This window comes from Lotus japonicus, chromosome 3 (assembly GCF_012489685.1).
Source record: "Lotus japonicus ecotype B-129 chromosome 3, LjGifu_v1.2".
Taxonomy (NCBI): domain Eukaryota; kingdom Viridiplantae; phylum Streptophyta; class Magnoliopsida; order Fabales; family Fabaceae; genus Lotus; species Lotus japonicus.
Genome location: NC_080043.1, coordinates 23,881,356 through 23,900,147, shown reverse-complemented (window position 1 = coordinate 23,900,147; position 18,792 = coordinate 23,881,356). Strand labels below are relative to the sequence as shown.

The window sequence follows — 18,792 nt, the reverse complement described above, 5'->3', positions numbered from 1 at the left end:
CTCGAATATTTCCATTGTCACTGAGTTCGTACTCAATTGAAGGCCGTGACTCGGTGCGCGTCCATCAAAACCTCCTCCTCCTCTCTCTCTCTCTCTCTCTCTCTCCCCTCCGTCGCGCTCTTCGCCGCTGCACGGTGACGCTCGCGAAATTCGTGTGCAGAGGTTTTTGGTTTCTTGATTATTGTTATTTTTTTCCAGTTATTGTAATTGAAGTGCTTCAAATTGTGTTGATGTGAGTTTTTTTTTCTTCTTCTTCTTCAATTTTGTGTGCTTTGCGCAGGGGCGAAAGTGCATTCTTGGTTCCATCGGAGGGATTGTTGCTTCTGCATTTTCCTGAGAGGTAGAGATTTCTCTATTGCTTGTTAGTTTCTTTGTTTTTTGAATTTTTTACATGCTTAGTCTCTGTTGATTTCTTAGGGTTTTGTGTTGGGTGTTGATTTTCCCACCCCCAGTACTCTTATTACAACCCCATTTTTAGGTAGTAATTTCCACATGCATGTGTTTATTGTTTACAATGTTTTTCGAAAACCCAGTAGTGTGTCTTTTAATTTACCGGATTTTAGAAAACCTGGTACTCGTAGTGAGCTTTTAACATACCTGAGATTTAAAAATCCAGTACTGAGATTTAAAACCCGATAGTATGTCTCCGAATGATAGCTTAAGGGGTAAGAGATAGGGGACATACAGGTTGGGTGGGGGAGGTCCAGGGATCAATCCCTGGTGGGTGCAATTTATCTTTCCGATGTACCAACAAAAAAATCAGATAGTATATTTTTAAGGTAGTGTATACTTAACATACCAGAATTAAAACCCCATATATGTTATTGTTGTCTCTTCATGTTATGGAAAAAAGAATAAATTTTGTTTGTATAACTGGTGCGAGACTTTCAAAATCTCCTTCTTCTAAGCCTTTGAACAGCTTGACACCTTCATCTTGGCCCTCTCCACGACCTCCTCAGTAATGTTACCATACCCAACCCCATCATCATCTCCCCCCAATAACTTAGCTTCCCAATCAAAATCATTAGTATCTTCTTCATGCTTACTTTCACTGCTATCCAGAAACCCCACTTCACCATCATCTTCTTCCACTTCTCCCCCTGCATTATCATCTTCAGAACCAGACACTATTTTCTCTTGAACCAGACACCAAGTGAAACTGTGGAAAGATCCATCCTTGGTTACCTGAGAAGATTGAGAGGCGGTAAGAAGAACCAGACTCAAAAACTGATAAGTAAAAAAAACATACTAACCCGTTAGTGTTAAAATAAAAAACATTACTGGATTTTAAATCTTGGTATGTTAAAGAGGCATAACCAAGTTTTCCAAAACCCGATATCGTAAAAACACACACTACCGGGTTTTACACCCCAATATGTTAACAATACACTACCGGGCTTTCGAAAACCCAGTAAACAATAAAACAGGGAACATTTTGGGAAATTACTACCTTAAAGTGGGGTGGGAATATGGGTGATGGGGGTGGTAAAATCAACACTCTTTTGTGTTTTATTTAATTAAATTTAAACATTGGGGTTTGACATGCTTTGGCACTGTAATTGTGTGTTTTGGTTGGAGGAAATTGGTGAAATTTGTTTTCTCTTTTATAGAGTTCAGATTTTCTTTTGGTGCCGGGGGCATGTATTTTTTACTTCGTAATTCCTGTTTTTAGATTTTTCAAGGGTAAAAGGCAACAAAAAAACCCTCATACGCATGGAATCGTTTGAAGGTATCAATTTTTGTTATCAATTTGAAAAAATATTTTAAATAGTCCTCTGTCTGAAATCATTGTGCTGTTATTGAGTTTATGTGCCTTTGACATTGGGCTACCAGGCAGCATAGGCGTGTACTCGATCCAGCTTTGGCTGGTTGTATTGCTGCTAGCTATGAAGCACACGCACCTTGTTCAAAGGAGTGTCCTAGTGTTGGACACTGATATGAAGCTGACACCGTTTTCGGTATCTGAATAATTATTTTTTCTCAGCTCTGACCTGGCGGGGATACTTCTGAAGAGAGTAAGCCAACATCTCTTGTTGGCTGGTCATCTCTTGTTGATTGGGTACTCGGGTTTTTTAAATGTCAAAACAATAAAATATCTTTTATATATTTAGTTATTTTTAAATCAACCACCTTCCTTTCATTCAAGAGTGCATGGCTGCTGCATGATAGTCTCTACTAGTTTGTTGGGTGTGGTTGTGGGGGGTTGGCAATAATGACAGCATATCAGAGGCTGGTCACTGTTAGGTTATGTTAATAACCAACCGCAATAGAAGAATCAAGAATGATAAATTTGAATGATAGCAAAAGAATTCTAATTATTCGACTATTCGAGAAAGGAAATCTTTCTTCCAAGGGAAATTCCTTTACAAACTCTAGGAATGAATTCCAGAGATTAGCCAATCTGTAAACTGAAAACCAAAACCTATCCTAACTAGAAGCAATTGATTTATAACTATTCTAACTGGGTCAAGCCTAGTAACATTTAACTGTCAGGCCAATTCTAACTATTATTTCCCTTTTCTCCTAGTTTACATTTTCCAAACAGCTTTATTATTATTTCCTTCCCGTACGGATACTACAGAATGCTCATGATGAAGCATTTCCATTTGGCGGAATGCAGCACGTTAATATCTACCACTACTCTCTCTCTCTCTCTCTCTCTCTCTCTGATTTACATACCCCCACATCCCTTCGAGAGATGTTGATTCTCTCCTTGCGTGCATAATCAGCTGCAAGACATGCCATGATTATCTGTTCTCCCTCTCTTTGTGCGCAGCGACAGTTGTGTTTCTGTGCACGAACTCATCAATATATTGTTTTGTTAAATGTTAGGGATACAAATGGACGGCATTTGCACCATATTGTTTAGATGGATAAATATTCAAATATTAAGATCTCTAAGAAATTTAGATAGGCATTAAAAAAATTAAATTGATCCATGGCTCGTTTAATGGATGGATATGCAAATCCGATTGATGAACCATCTGTTAATAAATTTTAACAGATGAATCCAACAAATTCATACATTATCATTTATATTTCAATCTTCTTTTCTAACAACCTGAGTTATAAATTTTTAGTTGTTTTTTATTATGCACCGACACTAGAATAAAGCCTGCAGTAAATGAAAAATACCAAACTTAGTCAAGGTAAAAAATGTGTACCATGTGTAAGTTGCCATCACAATCAGTAAAATGTGCTAAGAGAAGATCTTATACCTTCTTTGGTGTGCTCAGGGGAAAGTGTGATCAATAAACTCAATTTGCTATTAGATGATGAGGGTCAAGCTTGAAAGAGCATGACACGATCTACAAGTGTTGTTCAATTATACTGATGCAGATATTTGTTTGAAGAACTTTTTACTCTTTCTTTTCTTGTGTTTTGTTTCTTTTGGCCTATTCTATTGTCAAAGTTCTGGAGAAAAGGAAGTGTTAATTATCACCATTGCCAGTGTTAGAGAAAGTTCAATGGAGCTGTGCATAGTCGCATTGATTGCAAGTCAGCATGATGGAGAGATAACTGGAGAGAACTTTTACTGAGAAGAGCTTGATTTCTGGGTAGTTTGATATCCGTTGGATTGATGCAGAGGATAATTCCTTCAGTTTTACTCTAGGCAAAAATGCAAAATTGATCCCATCAATCCCAGTTCATTAATTTCTTTATTATAACTAGACCGATTGAATTGGGTTTATACATGAAGGAACTGGCTGTGGAAAGGATTAGTGGATCATTTTCCCCCTTTATTTGATTTATATATTATTTTTGGGGTTTTGCATACTTTGGCTGATTTCATGTGTCTCTGAATTTCCTTAATATACTTTAGAACTCCTTTGTCCGCTTTCTTCACAGTGGCTGCCTTGTGATAGCATTTGGAGGGTGGCTGCTCTAGGACGCATCCTACCATTCACTATACTTTGTTAGTTAAAATGGATGTGACTTTCAGGCCTTGTTGAAACTTGAGGATAAAATGCAATGTAAATTTAAAATTTTTACAACTTACAACTTGGAGTAACTAATGATGTGGTACAGACTTATAGATATAATTTGTTTGAGATTGTGTTTTTTTCTAGCTTAGAAATATGTGCCCATGCACAGTGCACTTTTAAAATACCTAGTAGCTATCCCCTTTTAGAGTTGGCTGTTTGAAGTTTTTGATGAATCCTGGGGGCCCTCCTTCAATTTGCGGTAGTTTAGAATTAGATTAGCTAGTAACGGAGGCTTTGGTACTGATTAGGAATTAAAAGCTTTGCAATGCTATACTGTATATATGGGTCTTTGTATTCTTCTAGAGCATATTGTTTGCATTTTCAATCTTAAGCACAGTTTTATTTAGTCTGCTCATATTTAGATCAGCTGAATTCTTTTGCTGCAACTCATAACTATAGTTAGCCTTGTATAATGCTAATCCTCTTGCCTCTGCTTGGGCAGCCTGAAGATCTGTATATCGCAAGACTGAGAGATCAAAGATGGTATGTTTTATTTCTAAATCACATTCAAGGATGAGTATATTTTGTTGCATTTTGGGCTTTCATTACTAAGTACAACTTTAGTGTGCCTCGAGCGACTAGCAATGTGGTTCTATTTTTTTTCTTCTCTTGCTTTTCTTAGTTACTTCATGTTTTTCTTTCTGCTACTCATCTTTTGTTTCTCTTATGTGTATCAGTTATTGCAGGGTGGAGATGACTCTGGTTTGGAGAGTGACAATATTGATTGGACCACAGAAGATGAGCTTGAGATTGAGAACTTTCAGAGTTCATCTTCATGTTTAAGCATTCCTAATGGAGAGACTATTACTGGGTCTAGTGAGGTATGCTTTTAGGGGTTTACCTTTATTTCGGAGGTTATCTTTATGAGCAGTTGATTATTAAGTAATTAATGTACTTATTTCCTGAAAGCTAAAGATAATGCAAAATGATTGACTAACCTGGCAGGTGAGTGCAGAAAAAGGAAGTCTTGAGAATTGAGACCTCACAAATTTTGTTTTACAAATGTAATATGCATTTACCATTAGGATTTTGTGGATATTATACATATCTTACTTTCTTTGTTACTAGTTTTCCAAGAATCAAATCCTTTTTTATATTGCTATTTATGGACTTATTGTATCCCCTTCTTCTGTTTTGGGCTAAACATCTAAATTTATCGGATAAAATATTCCAAACTACATGGAATATGCTAATGAGTTGGATGTTCAAGGACTTGCATGCTGTTTTTTTTTTCTTTCGGTACTATCACTTCCTGTGATTCATTATTCTCGGCCAATTATGCCAGATTCTATTCATTCTCCCTTTACGTACATGACCTTTGTTTGCTATTGTTAATGGGAATAAATGCATTTATTATGCTTTACTAACATCAATAATCTTGATGGTTTATCCAATCACTCTATCCATGAAAGTATTTTTTAGCTACTCTACAAGAGAAATGTAATTTTTTAGCTACTAATGTCTAATTCTCTCCCCCTTAAGGCAAGCACGTCAGCAGGTTCATCTAATTCAAAGGTATTTGACCACTTTATTGGTATGGGATTTCCTAGAGAAATGATTTTCAAAGTGATTCAGGAACATGGTAAAAGCACTGCTTTACTCCATTAATTGTAGAATTGTAGATTTGATTCATAAAGTTTACGACTAATACTGCTCTGATGAACATCCAGGTGAGGAAAATGAAGATAAGCTACTGGAAGAACTTCTTACATACTCGGTAAGTTGTTATTTTCTCAAGTGTTGATTGACAGTACCCCCTGTTCTTGGGAACTTATATCAGAGAAATGATATATTGTATGAAAATTTCTTGCATTATAATCATGAATCAGTGAAAAAACTTGGAGTTTCCGTGTAATCATAAATTCATAACAGGACTAAGTATAGTTTTAAATGCCATGTTATTACACTGTTTGTATCAAGTATCAACAAGCACCGGTCATCAAAATTATACCCAACATGTAGTATCCCCACTCTTTGGTTGTCTCATCTTTTCCTAAATTTTCCCATGTGGGAGTTGTTGGTATCTATTTGTATCCGTGTTTGTTACTGGCTTGTATCAAACTTGAAACTACATAATGAGTAGAGGATAATTGCTGGTTTTCCGTGGCAATTGATATTTTGTCTATCCAGCCCGCCCTAGTTCATAGGACGCAGGAGTTGTAGAGTGGTGAAGTATAGTTATTGAATCGAGATTCGAATCATGAATTGGAAGGCTTATTTTTTGAATCTGAATCAAATCTTTTTATGTATTGTAAGATCTATGATACAAAAAATGAAGTCATAAATTGAACATAAGCTGATATATCATATAATGTCTTCAAATAATCCAAGATCCAAGCCATAAACAAAAATAAAAAATAATGGGTGCTTGCACAAAGTTAGAGTATTCATCCCCCCCCAAAAAAACATCAATAAGATGAAAAAATGAAAATTAATTTACTTTCAGTGCTTAGATCCTAGTAAATAATCATAATTTAATTAATTGAATCATTCACACCCCAAAGGTCAACACTATCCCCACAACAATAACAAAAATTGCACGACAACAATAAACAAATATCATAGTCCGAAACGAGTGAGTGGTTGGAGGAAAGTGTCGATAAACACGGGGACACAGTGGGGACTAGAGCCAATAAAAGAACAACAAAGGAGATAGGTTTCATTAGTGAGGCAAAAGTGCAACATGAATCGACAGTAGTGAGGACCAAAGCTGGGTTTGATTTCTCTAACAAATTAATTGGCTATTTCTGGTCCTTTTAATTTTTTTTAAAGAAAACCAGGACAAAAAGCAATGCCAACTGATCCAAGTCGTGCAACCTGACCTGACTGAAGTGCAACCTGCGTGCGACTTTGGGTTGTCCGATTTAACAGTGAATCACAAATTTTGCGATTCAGCTCTGATTCAACAATATAGACTGGGGTTCAAGTGGGGACTAGAACCGATAAAAAACAACAAAGGAGATAGGTTTCTTTAGTGAGGCAAAAGTGTCACATGAATTGGCAGTAGTGGAGACCAAAGTAGGGTTTGATTTCTCTAACAAATTAATCGGCTGTTCTGGCCCTTTTGATATATTTTATGAAAACCACGCCAAAAAACAACAGAAACTGATCTGACTGAAGTGCAATCTGTGCGTGATTTTAAGTCGTGTAATTTAATAGTGAAGCACGAATTGTGTGATTCAGCGATATAGACTGGGATTCAGGTTCATTTTCGATTCTCAATGCGATCTGTATCGTATTGAGATACTTATCATGGGTTACCGATAACATGGTGGCAATGAGGTTTGAACCTATGACCTTATGCAAAATATGTAATTCCCAATCCAATTGGCTTGTTGGTGAACTAAAGATATGTTGACGATTTTGCACATTTTCAGCAGATATGCCCTAAATTTCACGAAATGAAATAAATTTTTAGTTTTATTATTATTAGAAAATACTTTGCAGTTATTATTATATTGATATGAGCGAAACTATAATAATGAATTCACTCCTCAAACTTAGAAGAAGAATGCTGTTTCAAAAAATTATGTATCTAAATCTTTTATCTATATCTGTTATGATGCTTTCCTCTCATGAAGAGGATAACAATTTCTTAATTTAAATTGTGTCTTTATTTAACTTTTCCATGATGCCATAGTTTCTTTAAGGGAGTTCTTCTTGAAGTCATGCAGAATGCACTGTTTGTTTTCATCTAACAATTTCTTTTTTGTTTTCATATTTGCAGGCTCTAGAAAGCTCTCCTCAGCCACAGGAGCAGCCACAACTGGAACCAGATCCCTTCTCTTCAGAGTATGGAGGGAGCTCTTGGGATATCTCAGATGCTGATACTTTTTCTGATGATGAGGTAATCTCTGCTTTTTGTGCTTTATGTTTTGTTTTCGAGTTTGTGTTATGTGATTTATCTTATTGTCATGGTGCTATTTTGTGTTTTTAATGTCATCTACTAGGTTGGTTTTTGGCCTGCTACAGAATATGCAGTTATGGGCATACACTCAATTTTAGCCATAAGATAATTAGTATGATTTAAAAAAAACAACCAATCCATTTCACACTATGTGGGGTCAGCTACATGGATTAATCGATGCCATGAGCCTCTGTCTTTTATTACCTTGAGTAACTTGTAGAATTACTCTTTTTATTACTCCAAAGAAAAATGGAAATATCTTCGTTGTGCTTGCACTTACTTTTAACTTCATTTATGGGAGGTCTGAAATTGCTTATGCTAGAAGCAATTAAGTCGCAGGTTTTTTAGTCATGGCTTGCTTATGGGTTGTTCGCAGGAAATTACAAAATCTGTTTCTGGAAATAATGATACCCTGGTGTCCTTGGTAAAAATGGGCTTCAAGGAAGAGGAAGCTTTAATTGCCATAGAAAGATTAGGTGCGTTTTTAGATTATTCTGTCTTAGATTTGTAGTAGGTTTTTTGCTTTTATTTTGCAAAAATTCTGACTTTTTGACTTTATTTGTTCTTGTTGCACCATTTAGTATCTCCAATTGATTTAAGCTTATGTCCCTTGGGACTTGAGCCATATGACAAAATTTTTTTGTGCAGTGTTATTAAACTCTGCCCATATGACAAACAAATTTTTTTGCTGTGTTATCTTCAATTGATTTCCACTGGTTTATGCATTCATGTATGTCTGTCTCTGTGTGTGCTTGTGTGTACGCGCATGCATGCTGCCCGGTCATTGACTCGGTCGAGATATTAGCTCATTGGTTGATGTGTGTGTGTGTGTGTTTTTACCAATGGGCCAATGGTTATATGGCATGCTATATATAGTCTTTCTTTATGAAGAGCCAACATATACTTGTTTGAAACATGTAGACTAACCTTTGTTAAGTTAGTAGAGATCAGAATCAGCCTCTTGAAAATGCAAGATAATGCTGCGTACAATAGACCCACAATGGGTCCAGCCCTTCCAATGATCCTGGCATGGTGTGAGCTTTATAGCACCAGTTGCCCAGTAGAGATAAAGATCAATCCGTCTAGCATGACTTTATGTCAGAAACACAGTAAAAGACAACTGTTTTTAAGTCAGAGGGAATCTTTTTAACCTATCACTATTATCCATTTTCATTGCATTCAGTTTACATGGCAATCTAGGATAAGATTTCCTCTCTCTCTTCTACAGTAACTTTTCAGTCTGTGTCAGTGGATATCAACCTGTGCATTTTGTACTATTGTATACTTCACGCCAATAGATAGAATGTGAGTTTCCCTTGCTTGAAGACACCAATTTAAACTTCGAATGCAGAAATAAGTAGTTTGGAGCTTTGGGTAGTCAAAATTGCTGGTAACAGATAGTCAATTTTTTTTCCCATAATCACAGTATGAAGATGATGCATATACTTTGTAGTCATATCAAGAAATTGAGATGAAGTTAATGTCAAACACCATAATCAGGGCTTATCTTCAGAGGTAATGACCATACAGGGTTTAGAAAAGGGAAACTTGGTGCTATAAAGCTTCCATTATAGTGGGGTCTAGGAATTGGCGGACCCATTATGAGTCAATTTGGATAAATTTACCTTACATTAGCAAGAGGTTAATGTTGAAGACTGGTATTAGAAGGATAGAAAAAACTCACAGTAGAATTTTATTAGAAGGTAGCTCACAACTATCAGCTATAACCAATGTGGCTATGGCTGAAATGTGAAGAAAGAATACAATGATAATCCCCAGATGTTCAATAGTCCAGTCCACTCCCTTGTAACATCTCAATACTCTTCTAACTCCCCTCATTCAACTAACCTTCCTATATACTACATGGTCGTTAGCCTTTGCAACTAACTTCTAACTATCCTAACAGCTTGGCTATAGAATCTGTTTTATTGCTCTTCTATGAGCTGGAGTTATTATCCCCTACATTTCTCTTTCATCTTCTTCCATAGACTCCCCTAGGTAGGGGGTCAGTTCCATACAGTTAATTTCACAATTCAAACCTTTGACCTCCTAGTCGCACGGTAACTATTCCAATCACTGCATCAATACTCCCCTTATGCCATTTGCTGTTCCCACCCAGATCTTGAGGTTTAATGGAGAAAATTTGTAATTAATTTCTACTGAATACGTAGAACTTCAATTTCCAATCAATGAATGATAGCAAAGTCTGCCATTGAAGTCAAGGCTTTATTTCTTTCACTATCTGTGATATATACTCTATCCTAGTCAATTCAACTGATGAATTTGGGTCACATATGTGTGGTGCAAAGTGTGAAGCGCAGAATAATGGTTTGTGGTGGAATCTTGTTTTTCATTTTCTGGTTTCCTGCTGTTTAAGCAATTTCCTCAAGTTTGTTGATATCTTATGGCAGTGGGAAAATGTTGAAGCATTTTCCTGGCATGAAGAAGGGACTTTTTTTCTTGGGGAGGGGGTTGTAAAATTTGAATGTGGAGATATAGCATATTTTGAGTTTACTGGAGTTTCTCAATTGTATTATCACTTGTCAGATGTTCTAATTTTTTTGTATTGTTTGTGGAGTTAAAAAACATGTTTTGATCAGATCATTTGGTCTTTTAGTTCATCATCGAGACATAGATGCCTAGACTCTTCTGGCCTCTTTCATTGCTCCATTTTGCTAGATGAAAGTTATGGTCCTTGGAGGTTTCTTGTTCTTATGCATGTTTCTTGAAATTTCTGATGTGTTTTTGTAGTGTGCCACTTACTTGAGCACATGCAAATTGCAAGCTTGTAGGTCTCATGAAGCCATTTATCCCTATGTTTCTCTGATGGGCTTCAGAGACAATGTCTTTTATTCCTGCATTGGGAAGTTGCTTGGTTGTTCTGAGATATGCTTTTTGGTGATTAGATGGGCCATGAGCTTGTCTAGAGTTCATGATTCAATTATATTTCACTTCAAAGGCTTTGGGTCCTGTACTCCTGTGTGCTTTAACACCATGGACGTTAAAGTTTAATAAGTTGTAGGGTTTGGTTGAGAAACTCGATAAAATAGGGACCAAATTGAGATGTGATGGTCTCAGAAAACAATTTTTTTTCTATATTGGAAAATTGCTATATGCATGGGGAGGATCGTTATGGTTAGGGCCTATGTGTTATATTATCATCTAAGAATGCTGTTGTTTCAGAATATTGTTCTAGTTTGTACTGTGTTTGATAAATTAATATATCTGAAATTTTGCTACTGCCCAAATAACAGCTGAATTAAATTAACTTGGTCTTTCCCAATGATAACCTCATGCGAGGACCTTTTGTTTGTTTGTTTTCAGAAGTTTACATAATAATGGACTTTTTGCTTTCTGTTTTCTTGGCCTCATTGTTTTAGTGAAATACTGCAGGTCCAAACTCCTCGCTTGAAGAACTGGTTGATTTTATAGGTGTTGCTCAAATAGCGAAGGCAGAAGATGCCCTTCTACCTCCTGAGGATAAGGTAGCATATTGGAATTAAGCTTTCTTAAAAAACACAATAACTTTTTTAATAAAAAAAATCACACGATTTTTTAAGTGTCTAGGTAACTTTTCTTCATTAATTATTTTTTAGAATAATCTGTTTTGTAATATTATAATCAGAAGTTGTTTTTAGTAGTTTCTCTAAAATAATATTTGCGGTAGAAGAGAGAAATCACACTCAAGTGAAGAGTACATTTTTATGATTGTAATCAAATACATATTAGCTTTTGCTTTTCAACAAATGCTCTAAAAAAGTTCCTGAATGATAACTCAAGTGGTAAGAGCTAGGGGACATGTGGGTTGGGTGTGGGAGGTCCAGGGATCAATCCCTCGAGGGTTCAATTTATCTTTTCGATGTACCAAAAAGAATGCTCTAAAAAAATCTCCTTTTTACAAAAATTAAAATACACTTTTTTAAAAATTTAAACAAACGGGTCCTTAGTGCATCTAATCTTCTGTTAATTATTTATTCCTTAATTGCAAACATCTACCATCCATCTGTTACCCCTTTTCTGTTATTTTGTCATGTGTAAATAATTTAAACTTATTTTCACAGCCGCGATATAATGAACTTTCTAAACCCAAAAAGCAAAGATTTAATGACTGTGAAGTCCGGGGAAGGAAGAAGCCAAAGACTGAGAACAGAATCCTGAATGAAGATGATGATGATGTGCCATTACATCTTCCAAACCCAATGATTGGGTTTGGGATTCCCAATGAGTCTTTCTTGACTACACACAGAAAACTTCCAGGGGATGCTCTGGGGCCTCCTTACTTCTATTATGAGAATGTGGCATTTGCTCCAAAAGGTGTTTGGCAAACTATTTCAAGATTCTTGTTTGATGTAGAGCCCGAATTTGTAGATTCCAAATATTTCTGTGCTGCTGCCAGGAAAAGGGGCTATATTCACAATTTGCCAATTGAAAATAGATTCCCCGTTCTACCACAGCCACCCCGAACGATACATGATGCTTTTCCCCTAACAAGGAAGTGGTGGCCCTCGTGGGATCCAAGGACCAAACTTAATTGCTTGCAAACCTGTATTGCCAGTGCAAAACTGACAGAAAGAATTCGGAAGGCTGTAGAGAATTATGATGGAGAGCCACCTGAAAGCGTCCAAAAGTATGTGCTCTATCAGAGTCGGAAGTGGAATCTGGTTTGGGTGGGAAGGAATAAGGTTGCCCCACTAGAACCAGATGAAATAGAAACGCTTTTGGGCTTCCCAAGGAACCACACAAGAGGAGGTGGAATCAGTAGGACTGACAGATACAAGTCCCTTGGCAATTCATTCCAGGTGTGATAATGTTCTCTCTCTCTCTCTCTCTCTCTATATATATATATATATATCTGTAACAACAAAGCTTTCTTGAGATCGTCCGGGATGTTTTTCTTTCACATAAATTGTAATACTCCTTTGAAGTTTGAACTATCTAATTACTAAATAACTTCTGTTCATATTCAGAATAATAAGGTAGCTGAACTGAGGAAGACCAAGAAACTGAGTGAACCATGAAAAGATTAAGACATAAATAGCCTCTATACTGTATTCTGCCTTACATTTTAGCATCACGTGATGTCTAAAATATAAGATAGAATATACATGACATGTGTGTATGTGTACGTATGTATGGATGCATTTATGCGCGCACGCATCTAGTTAAGAGCACTCAGTAGTCAATCTTGATCATCCATGTATGTTCTATGTTGTATGGTCATAATTAGCTCCTCTTACCTCTTCCCTTCTATGAAGAGTTGGCACTTCTTCTTTGTGTTTGTGTCGTATGACATCAACACCTGTATGATACTCGTATTGCATATTGATTGCTCGTCAACAGGTGTTCTGTTTAATTTTTTTTTATCAGTTTGCTCACATATCACACAGTTCTTAGACACTCAATGACACTCAAATCAGGCTTGACAATTGAAGGATACTTATAAAAAAGTGCATCTTGTTTTTAAATTACTTTAAAAATAGTCGACTTAAAATATCATGAAAGGTCTCCGACACACTTGATTTGGCAATTGTTGTTGGTATCCTTGTAGCCTAAACTTGTTTATAACAAAAAAATGTTGTATTACTTGAGAAGACGGGAAGCGAAAGTAGCTTATCTTGATCATACAATAAGATATGGATGGTCAAGATTAATTCCTAGTTTTAAACTATTTTTTGTAATGCCACAAGCACTCACGGTATTCTGCAGGACACATGCATACATGTGTGTCTATTTGCTGTGTCCTGGAGTTCTATGTTTTAGACATTGCTTTAGTGCTTACACAATTATATATGGGCGGGGGTACAAGGATGAATGGAGAAATTAGTGGTTTATGCACTTAAGTTTCCTTGTAAATGTTTCTTTCCTAAGTTCAGTTTATTTCAGGTTGCTTTATACATGTGTGAAACATTCCCATGTGTTCTGATTGCTTTAAGTAGTTGTAGCGGTTTGCTTTTTACAAGAAACTAGTGGTTTATGCATTTACGTTTCCATGTAAATTTCTCTTCCCTTATAAGTTCAGTTTAATTCAGGTGGACACAGTTGCTTACCACCTGTCGGTTCTGAAGGAGATGTACCCTAAGGGTATGAATGTTCTTTCTCTCTTTTCGGGAATTGGCGGTGCTGAAGTGGCTCTTCATCGCCTTGGTATCCCTCTAAAGAATGTTGTTTCAGTTGAAAAATCAGAAGTGAATAGGAACATTGTCAGGAGTTGGTGGGAGCAAACAAATCAGAAAGGGAATTTGATTGATCTGGATGATGTACAGCTGCTGGATGCTGATCGTTTGGAGCAGCTGATGAGCGCGACCGGGGGCTTTGATCTGGTTATTGGTGGCAGTCCATGTAATAACCTGGCTGGTAGTAACAGGGTCAGCCGGGATGGACTGGAGGGCAAAGAATCTTCCCTCTTTTTTGATTACTGCCGCATTCTTGACTTGGTAAAATGTATGTCGGCGAGATATCAATGAAAATTGTCCTAAGAAACCTCTTTTTCTGGTTTTGTGTTTAATCCAAACATTTAGGATCTTCTTATATAACTTCAGATATTAGACTGATGCTTATCACCCCATTTTTGTTGCCAGGAAGAGGCAACGATTTCGAATAAGTTTTTTATCTTAACATTTCTGATTTCAGTTTACTATTTCATTAATACCTAGTGCTCTTTTCGGGTCCAGAACATCCAATAGTGAGTGATTGATGAGACTACAACTTCAAAACCACCCACAGGCTTCCATATCATCTTTAGTTCATCTTTAGATAGTGTTGGATGCTTTAGATTACTAATTTACTACTTTAACCGTTGCACACTTGCACAATGATGAGTTAGTTCTCGCCCTCATATTTATTGCTATTTTAGTGTTTTTATGTGGATAATCAATTGGATTTGCTGGTCTGTTTCATTTGCTCAGTTTATGAATTTGGAGTTTTGGACCACCCTCACAAAGCGCTAGTCCATTGTATTAAGTACATTGGTAAATGTTTTTCTTCAAACTAAACTGAATCGGAATTGTACTGGCCAACTAAACTGCATATACTATGTATGTTTCTAATTTTTTGGACCTTCCTCACCATGTGTTGGTCCATTGCATTTAAGTACATTGTCAATTGTCTTTATTCAAATTGTCTTTTTTATTTGATAAAAAAAAATGGTTTTATCTACGGTGGATCATTACTTAAGAGATCAAGATTGAACTATTTATGGTTCAGTTTAAAAACTGAACTATTATGGTTCAGTTTAATTTCCACCTTATATAGTTATATTATATATTACTTAAGAGATCCAGATTGAATTTTAAAAACAATGATGATATACCCTTGCTCTAATCTCTCCCCTTCTCCACTTGCACTCCTAGTGACGTTGTCAATATGATGTCGCCCCTTACCACTGTTCACCCCATTCTCTCTTACATGACCATTTCGTCGTTTGTTACCATCGTCAATCTCCCAAAGCCCACCAGTATCACAAATCACAACCAAGGATCCACCAAAACCATTGTACCTCCTGAACCACTATTGGATCCTTTCTTGCTAACTAGTTTCTGCCTAACCTGCATTAGCATTACCTAGAAACTACCCACCATTCAGCCCATGTGCGCTCCTTACCACGGAGATTTCACCATCGCCATCGTGACGCTACGCCATCCACCCCACCAACGACCAGATCCAAAGACGCAACAACCTCCACCCAAAGCCACTCATCAAAAAACCACCCCCACGAGAAAACCATATCCAAAAACACTACAACTTCCACCCAAAGCCACCCCCACCAAAAACCCGAACCCGAAAATGCAGCAACATGCAGACCCTTCATCTCCACCCAAAACCACCCTACCAAATACCCATATCCAAAAACTCTCCAAGTGCAAAACAATTCACCTCACCAAAAACCTAGTTCCATAAACGAGAATGTTTTATGATGAAAAAATTCAAGCTTTTGTGCTTTGGTTTTGTTTTCTCGAATTCTAAACGAAGCCCACGGCAGCTCGCTGCAATCCTCAGCTCCACAGTTATTTGAAGAAGCGGCAACGACACTACATTGAGGCCTCGTTCTCTCGCCATCTGAAGCTTGAATGCGATTATATAAGTGTTCATGAAATCTAGCTCCTGTGGTGCAAAGAAAGGAAAAATGGAAGAAAAAGAAAAGGGGTTAGAATGAATGGGAACAAATCGAAGAACCATTGTCAATGGTGGCTGGAGCAAATGATGGTGTTGGTGGACTATGAGGATGATGGAGGGAGAAAGGCGGAAAAGGTTTAGAAATGAAGGATGTTTTATCTTACTGCTAAGAAAATGAAAGTGAACCACCATGGTTCAGTTTGCAAATGACCCACAGTAAAAACAACACCAACTAAACTGAATCAGAATTGTAATGGCCAACTAAAATGCCTATACTAGTATGTTTCACCATTTATGTATCCTTTTATGAAATTGGGCCTTTTGCAAAGTTGGCATGTTATTTAAAGTACATTTTGTCAAGTTTTTGATTTTTTTGGGAACTAAGTTGAATCAAAATTATAAAGGCCAAATAATATGAGATAATAGTCAATTAGAAAATTGCAGAATTCTTTATAAAAAAACACAGTTTGAAAAAAGCTAAAACACCTAACTAACCCAATTTGTGTGAACCCGCCCGCTCAAACTCATACAAACCAATCCCATAGTTTGAGAGGTGGATGCAACCAACTACCTTGACTTTATTATTGGTGATTGCTGTAGTTTGTCTTTTTTGCTGGTTTTAGGGTCTAGATTGAGGAGGTCCCAAATGAGATCTTCTGTTGGTTTATCATATGATGTAGTGACCCTTTTTTTTGTCAGGGGAGGAGGGATTTGTGGATTTTTCCACCTGCAGGGTTCGAACCCTGGACTTAAGGGTGTCTTCCTAGCTCTTTTACCATTGAGCTACTAGGGATTTGACATGATGTAGTGACCTCTGTGCTCTCTTTTGAGCTACAGTACAAAAAGCCATAGCAAGAAAAGTAACAATGTGTACTCTCAAAAATATAGAACAATATTTGATGGAAATCACTCAGATAAATGGGTTATTCTTGTCATTCGTCTCGTACTATATATCTTTTTCAGCTCTTTTTTTTGTCAAAGGTTCATGATTGATTGAGAAAAGGGCTGAGCCCAACCCTTAATAGGGAAATTACAACGGCCCAAGGCCAAAGAGTCTGACTCCAGAGAGTTCGTACTAGGTAGTAATGTAAATAACTTCAAAACCAACCATAAAATAAAGACTAACTTAACTACCCTTCCTACTTCCAACAAGAAAATGAAGAAAAACCAAAAGACTTGAATGGGGAACAACATTCAATTAAGGCTGCAAATATTCCCAAAGCCACGAGCTACACCACACGACAAGTCATGGCTAGTGGGAAGGGGGGCAATAATTGAGGTAGTTCCACCTTCATCAAACTTTGGAATTTAGCTTTCAATCTTCCTTTTCAAAGAAATACTCAACGTTGAACCAGGGGCTTCTAATTAGCTCCAAACTGAATGTTCATCATCTTCTGGGAGGGATCCACCTTGCATCAGTAGCTAGTGCTTGTGCCAGCATCGGTGGAGGATAGAAAATCCAATTCCTTTGCAGCAATTTCCTACTCTCCAGTTGGGCTACAAGGTGAGCTACTTTATTTCTCTCTGGGAATCCAATGAAAGCTGCATTGAGTGAATCGTGAACTGAATTTTCTGATGTCTTCCAGGATTGTAGCAGCCTCAGCTAAGATCTTCTGGGTTCTGCATGCCTCTATAAAGAGGGAGACAATCAGTCTCAAAGGTGACTTTATCCTACCCCAGGTTTAGTGCTAAAATCATGCAATCTCTCAAAGCCAAGGATTCAGCCACTGTTGCAGATGGGGAAAAAGAAGAGGAATTTGATCCCATCACCACCTTTCCATTCAAGTCCCTAACAACATTCCTAGAGAGCAGATTCGAAAATTCTTCTCCCAGCTGGATTGGGCGGGACATAAAGACCTCCATGCCCGCCCAAGACAAGCAATCGGCTGGATGAAGGAAGACATGGCGGGAACTGGTGAAATACCGAGGATTCTCGCCCCCTTTAAGTGGTCCCGTAATTCAGCTGGAAGATTCTCTTTGATTTGTCTTATGTACATAGGGATTTGGGCCCTAGTTGTCAGGCCCAAATGTAGGAAAAGTCCATGACATGACCATACCTCTCTATAAAAGGGAAGATCATGACCTTGTACCACCAACTTTTATGACCATTAATGAGAATATTCCCTTTTATTACGTCTTTGCTATTTTAGTGCTCTGCTAGGGTTTGCTTTTTGTACCTTTCTTACTTAAGCTTACCTTAGAACGCAACATTGGCGCCGTCTGTGGCTCTAACCTAAATCTACAAGTGACGTAGAAGGTGAGAGTTACCTTGTGCTGGAGGGCACCACCGGGGGGTCTCTATCTAAGGTATGATTGTTCTGCACAAGTCTATCTGTTTGTGTCTATTTTAACAGCTCTGCATCTATGATTAATGGTTTTATCTACATAATTGAGCCCATTGGATTCAGTTCTCTCATCTGAAAAGCCACTTTAGTACGACTCTTCCAAATTATCCACAAGATTAGTCCTAGAATGACCAGATCTTCTTCTTGGTGTGATGATGCTCTATCAATCTGGGTACATTTTTCCAGGAACCATATGTCAAAGCTTGATAATCCATTGAAGAGGACACCCAAACCAAACTGCACGGGTCCAGGGACATATGAGTAGTGCCTCCACTGTTTCGGGAGTATTGTTGTAAAGAAGACATAGACTTGACTGAATAATGCATCTCCTGTGCAGATTCTCCTTCACGACTAGAGCATTATTTCATGTTCTCCACAGGAAGACCTTACTCTAGCCATGTGATACCCTGTCTTTATGCTATAGGAAGAGGTTGTTGTAGGT

The 18,792-nt window shown here is 37.3% G+C and overlaps 1 protein-coding gene across 3 annotated transcripts; it reads left to right on the top strand.

Annotated features, from left to right (window-relative positions):
• LOC130748072 (DNA (cytosine-5)-methyltransferase DRM2-like) lies at positions 1-14,527 on the top strand. 3 transcript variants are annotated; one of them, XM_057601164.1, is made up of 12 exons: positions 1-162; positions 281-340; positions 1,673-1,729; positions 4,429-4,469; positions 4,664-4,807; positions 5,469-5,568; positions 5,657-5,703; positions 7,714-7,833; positions 8,270-8,369; positions 11,287-11,378; positions 11,955-12,692; positions 13,923-14,527. In XM_057601164.1, the coding sequence occupies exons 4-12, from the start codon at positions 4,467-4,469 to the stop codon at positions 14,355-14,357; spliced, it is 1,779 nt and encodes a 592-aa protein (XP_057457147.1). In that variant the 5' UTR covers positions 1-162; positions 281-340; positions 1,673-1,729; positions 4,429-4,466; the 3' UTR covers positions 14,358-14,527. The 3 variants fall into 3 exon arrangements, with proteins under 3 accessions (XP_057457147.1, XP_057457148.1, XP_057457146.1); XM_057601165.1 differs by lacking the exon at positions 1,673-1,729 and having other exon boundaries at positions 4,673-4,807; XM_057601163.1 differs by lacking the exon at positions 1,673-1,729.
• Positions 14,528-18,792: the final 4,265 nt, after the last annotated feature.

What these genes read in the sequence shown, in the direction of transcription:
- LOC130748072 (XM_057601163.1), top strand. An exon ending in CAAAGTGATTCAGGAACATG is followed by an intron (nt 5,569 to 5,656) that starts GTAAAAGCACTG and finishes ATGAACATCCAG; the next exon opens with GTGAGGAAAATGAAGATAAG. An exon ending in ATACTTTTTCTGATGATGAG is followed by an intron (nt 7,834 to 8,269) that starts GTAATCTCTGCT and finishes GGTTGTTCGCAG; the next exon opens with GAAATTACAAAATCTGTTTC.